This window comes from Olea europaea, chromosome 2 (genome assembly GCF_002742605.1).
Source record: "Olea europaea var. sylvestris chromosome 2, O_europaea_v1, whole genome shotgun sequence".
In the NCBI taxonomy this organism is placed as follows: Eukaryota; Viridiplantae; Streptophyta; class Magnoliopsida; order Lamiales; family Oleaceae; genus Olea; species Olea europaea.
The window spans coordinates 4,628,364-4,633,442 of record NC_036238.1 but is presented as its reverse complement, the minus strand read 5'-3'; the positions used below and the strand labels follow the sequence as shown (position 1 = coordinate 4,633,442).

General features: G+C 34.2%; 2 protein-coding genes across 2 annotated transcripts in view; both read right to left on the bottom strand.

Moving 5' to 3' along the window:
• On the bottom strand, positions 1 to 2,364 carry LOC111375619 (high mobility group B protein 3-like). The gene is made up of 7 exons (XM_022998473.1): positions 2,244 to 2,364; positions 1,210 to 1,317; positions 1,049 to 1,106; positions 846 to 890; positions 613 to 693; positions 435 to 515; positions 1 to 154 (listed from the first exon to the last, which is right to left on the bottom strand). The coding sequence occupies exons 1-6, from the start codon at positions 2,294 to 2,296 to the stop codon at positions 435 to 437; spliced, it is 426 nt and encodes a 141-aa protein (XP_022854241.1). The 5' UTR covers positions 2,297 to 2,364; the 3' UTR covers positions 1 to 154.
• Positions 2,365 to 3,963: 1,599 nt separating this feature from the next.
• LOC111371419 (aconitate hydratase 3, mitochondrial-like) overlaps positions 3,964 to 5,079 on the bottom strand; it is a 7,063-nt gene continuing 5,947 nt past the window's right edge. The window contains exons 7-9 of the mRNA XM_022993407.1: positions 4,771 to 4,893; positions 4,448 to 4,690; positions 3,964 to 4,342 (exon numbers count right to left, since the gene is read on the bottom strand). Coding sequence (XP_022849175.1) covers positions 4,274 to 4,342; positions 4,448 to 4,690; positions 4,771 to 4,893 — 435 coding nt within the window. The 3' untranslated portion in view covers positions 3,964 to 4,273. The remainder of the gene's footprint in view (positions 4,343 to 4,447; positions 4,691 to 4,770; positions 4,894 to 5,079) is intronic.

The following is a 5,079-nucleotide window of genomic DNA, read 5'->3' as shown; positions in this document are numbered from 1 at the left end:
AGTACAATCTCTTATTGGAAGTTCATTAGATACAGCTACTAAAACGACTAGATTTTCATAGCATCGTCCCATTTATATACTTTCAACAACTAATGAAGACTATTTATCTAAGTCCATTTATCAGTAGTCAACTGACAAACCCATAAACGTGCACCTGCAACCAAAAACACATAAAATCAGGGGAAACTCCGACTCACTGACTCAATTACCATCCCAATTTTATTGCACAGCATAATTAACTATACAGTGTTAGAAAGTGTAACATGCTTAATACACTCAGAGAGTTTCAAAAATTAATGAGAGTCTTAGTAGGAAATAAATTGAGGTATTAGTGTTAAATTGCAAGCTGCTAATCACTAAATGGCAATTCAAATATGACTGCATTACACAAAGGAATCTACAATAACATATATCTGTATGAAAAAGCACATTACCTAAGAGCTAGCTTCGTCCTCAGCGACATCATGGACCTCACCAGATGACTTCTCAGATTCAGCTGGGATTTTTGCTTCCCCCTTAGAACGTTTTTGAAATTTTTAAGTATTATTTGATAAATGGTTGGAAAAACAAACTTCAAAACCTTCACCATATATGCAGATGAAAAGGTATTACCAGATTTTTGTTGAATGCTGCAAGTGCTATCTCATATTCTTCTTTTCTCTTGCCAGCCTTTGCCACATAAGGAGCTTTCTCCTAATCCACAAAGCATAAATAAACCAATATTAAAAATCGACAAACACAATTTAATAGAATAAATCAACAAGGAAAAGGGAATTATGTGAAAATGATGAGAGAATTAATGCAGTTTCGGGGGCTGCATTGTGAATGAAATTGGAAGATCTTACAGAATCAGGCATTGACTTCCATTTCTCACCACCAGCTTTGGTAACCTATAAAAATTACACAAAAAAATTACAAATCCGATAGAAATATTCAAGTAATTTTAGAAACAAAAGATGTTTAAATTAGAATTTTAATTCATCAATTGTGCTTTCAGTAGTACTAAAATTAGGATCAGGAAATGTGAATCAATGTATAGGAATCTTACAGCAGCAACAGATTTGTTATCAGGGAAATTCTCCTTGTAACTTTTCCTGAAATCCTCCCTATCACAGCACAAAATTCAAACATCCAGATTAAAAAACTAGAACATTGTTCTCAATTTCCATAATATCAGAGGAGAAAACGTGAATTTAAAACAATTCTCACATGAAAACGAAGAATGCACTGGCTGGACGCTTTGGTCCTGCAGAATTTTTCTTACTGGCTTTCTCTTTCTTTGATGAGTTCAAATCAGCCTTGCGCTTTTTGTTTGTCCTTTCATAATTAGAAAATAGATAATACGAACCAAAAAACCAAAACAAAAGAATCAGCTGCACATTAACAAAATTGATTCAAGGAAGAAAACGATTCTGAGGCAAACTGCAAGCAGATCGTGAAGTGGCTTATTTCAACCAAGCAAATACCAGAAAACACTATCAAAACGCAAGCACGATATTTATAACAAATCAAATGTGAGGAATGCTTTTGAATAGTTGAGCCTTATAATAAAAACAGAATACAATAATTGCTTCGAGTATCCCAAGGAAATTAGGATGGAGGTGAAAACACGGATTGAAGAAGAAATTAAAATCAGAGCAACTAAACGTGGACGAATCACTTGAAATTTCCAAAGAGTAAAATAAGCAAAACATTAAAAGCATAATTGAACGATAAGACAAATACAAATAAGAAAATAAAACAGCAGAAACTACCTATCAAACTTGCAGTGTTACATGCAATTGTTGATTCCAACCGAACAAATACCACGAAACACGATCAAAATGCAAAAAACGATAGTCAAATCAAATCAAAAGGGACGAATGCTTTTTAATTAGTTAGATCATATAATGAAAACAACAGAGTACGCTAATTGATTCGAGATACACAACGAAATTAAATATAGAGGTGATCTCCTTCGAACGAGAAATGAAAATCAGAGTAACAAACTGAACACATTACTCCATATTTTCAGAGAATAATAAAAAAGAGATAGAGAAAGAGAGAGAAATACAATTTAAAACAGATATAAACGATACAGCAACAAAAACTACTTAAATAACTTGGTGAAAACTCGATTTAGAAATAAAATCAGATCAGTTAAAACTGAACGCATTATTTGAAAGTTTCAGAAAAAAAGCAAAACAAAACAAAACAAAAGAACATGCAATTGTTTGTGTGATACAAACAGCGAGCGAATTTACTCAGTGATGACGAGCTTCTTGGAAGCAATGGCAGCGTTCTTAGGTCCTTTCATGGCTTCTTCTTCTGCTCAAATGAAGTGGTATTTGAATTCGAACGAGATTAGAGAAGTCGAAAATTGAGAGAGAGTGAAAGTACGTAACGTGATTGCATAAGAGATGAGGGGTATTTATAGGAAGAAAAACTGAAAGGAGAGTGCAATTCAAGGTTTAAATATTGGTCCTTATATTTCCGATGAAAATTCGATTTGGTCTTTAAAGTATATGTTGTTACAAATCTGTCACTAGAATTTCTTTATCGCTTCCAAATTCTATTGATGATATTAACTTCAACTAGTATGTGTACAATATTAAGTGGACGTTGTTCTCATTTCCACGCAAGCCTTACTTATGTTAAAAATGGGACGACGAAATCACGAAGCTCGTTTTAGCTAATATTAGAGTTTGAAATTAAGCCCCTATTTGGTCGAAATTAAAATTTTAATTTTAATCCAAGTCAAAATCAACAGTTAATTTGAACTAGACATTTTATTGAATTCACAATTTTTGAACCACACATCTCATCGACTGTAGTGGTAAAATTTAATTTACTAGTCCAAGCGGCATAAACCATAAAAGGGTCCACAGATGGTCTAATCCACGCCATCCTTGGCCCAACTCATTATAACGATCAATCTGAATATACAGTACAAAATCCACATGTCAATTCGAAATCTCCAATCATTTATCTTCAAGATAAATTGCATTATGACTTATCCAGATCTAATAAGAGTTATCTCAACTAGACAGATCGAATTAGATTTAACTCTAACCAACCACGAAATCTCAGAAAAACCCCACCAATCCCACCTAGATGGTATCCCACTCCTATAAATTCCATGGTCAGTTAAGCGTTCAGATATCTCAACCCACTCTACTCTAATTCACTTCTTCTTTCTTTTCATGTGGCATTTATTCAACTTTTGACGAGTTTCACAGACTTAACCGTCAGAGAGTCTTCGGCCGGCACCACACCGGTGTCCTCTTAAGATCTTTTTACTGTCGTTTTCCTTAGTTCTTTTTTTTGAGTTTCGTAGGATTGCTGGTTGGCTACTTGATTGTAGAATCTACCGTCTACATCAATTTTTATAAATAAAAAAAAAACTACAAAAATCTTATTTTAATCATCACCAAACAATGGGCTAAATTTGAGTAATAAGTTAAAACTTGTTTCATTTCGTAAGTCAATCATTTTTTTAGCATGATTTAGGCTTACATAACAATAGAATTAAATGTTCCATTAGTACATGGCAATGTTAACAGTGTACGGTGGGATCTGATGTGGTATAGGGTGACCAGATTTGAATTGTCAAGAAATTCTGTGATTTATTTGGAATAAAATAAACCTTAGGGACCAATACAAAATTCCTGTGCGACTTAAGGGACCAAATCTATATTTTGTCCGCATATTTTCAGATTAATAATTTATTTTTGGTTTTGGCGGGAAGAGGAATGCACGTGGTTGCGATGAAACCAGTGAGTGGCGCTCTGTTCGTGAGTGTAACTGAAATCGTACAATTTAAGTAGCACTTTGTACTAGCCGTTGATTTGACGAAATTTGGAGGTAAATGTAAATTTTAAATCTAATGAATTGTAATATAAATTGTTACACCACTTCTTACGTAAAATCTATGAATTTGCCAAGTCGAAATTGAAGGATTAGAGGCTGTCCAGAAAGCCACTCTAATTTCCCAACACTACTAATTATAAAATTCGAACTACAAAATTATCAGAAGTCACTTTGACGACAATTTCCATGATAGAGCAGATCATCCAATAACTAATAAATTAGCCTCCATAGAGGCAACAATTTTATTACCAAGAACGATACACTTCCATGTGTAGGCAAACCAAAATTACTTGCCTTGTTCAACTAAGCAATAATAATGATAATCTCCGCCGTGTAGAAGGATACAAGAAATGCAACTTTTATTCTCTTCACAATTACAATTGAGGAAACTCACCAACGACTGGCAACTAAGAAATATGAATCCTTATTGATTAGTCAATTGTCGAATAACATATGGAAGTATGCCTCCATGATTGAAATAGGCCAACTCCACCTGGAAAATATCATATCGTGATAGACATAAATCTTATGAATCAAATCTATAGTCCAAAACCTCGTAAGAATGGGATAAACAAATAGAAAACAAAGGGCAACTCACCTCAGTATCGAAACGGACAGTGCATGTAAAAGATTTCCCAGTGTCAGTCTGGACAGTAACGTCTTGACCTGGTCGGATCTCATTAATATTGCTCGGAAGATCAATTGTAAAACGCTCATGACCTGTCAATCCTATCGTGTCTGCATCCTCACCAGACTTGAAACATAGTGGAACAATGCCCATTCCAACAAGATTACTGCGATGGATCCTTTCAAAGCTTTTAGCAATCACCGCTTTGACTCCCTGTTATGAAAATGATGAAGAAAAGGATGAATGAGAGGAAAGAAAAACTAGTAACACTAGCAGTCATAACAGAGACTCACCAACAACATTGGGCCTTTCGCAGCCCAATCTCGTGAGCTTCCACTTCCGTACTCAGCTCCAGCTAAGACAATAGTGTCCACTCCAGCAGATTTATATCTCTGATAGTTGCATATTGGTGAAAAGTATTAGGATTAAACAGAAACTTGTAGTTTTAGGTGAAGAATTTGACAGCAACTGTTACCAATGGAAACAGATAGTTCAAAGAAGATGACTTTGACCAAGAAATATAAATTCTAACAAAAGTGCTCTCATAAAGGCAGAATGAAAAAAAAAAAAAAAAAAAAAAAAAAAAAAATTAAAAAAAAAAA

Excerpts from the sequence above, each read along its gene's own strand:
- LOC111375619 (XM_022998473.1), bottom strand. The coding sequence starts at position 2,296 with ATGAAAGGACCTAAGAACGCTGCCATTGCTTCCAAGAAGCTCGTCATC. Across the intron at positions 1,107-1,209 it reads AGTGCATTCTTCGTTTTCAT|GGAGGATTTCAGGAAAAGTT; the intron begins GTGAGAATTGTT and ends GTGCTGTGATAG. Across the intron at positions 516-612 it reads CAGCATTCAACAAAAATCTG|GGGGAAGCAAAAATCCCAGC; the intron begins GTAATACCTTTT and ends AAACGTTCTAAG.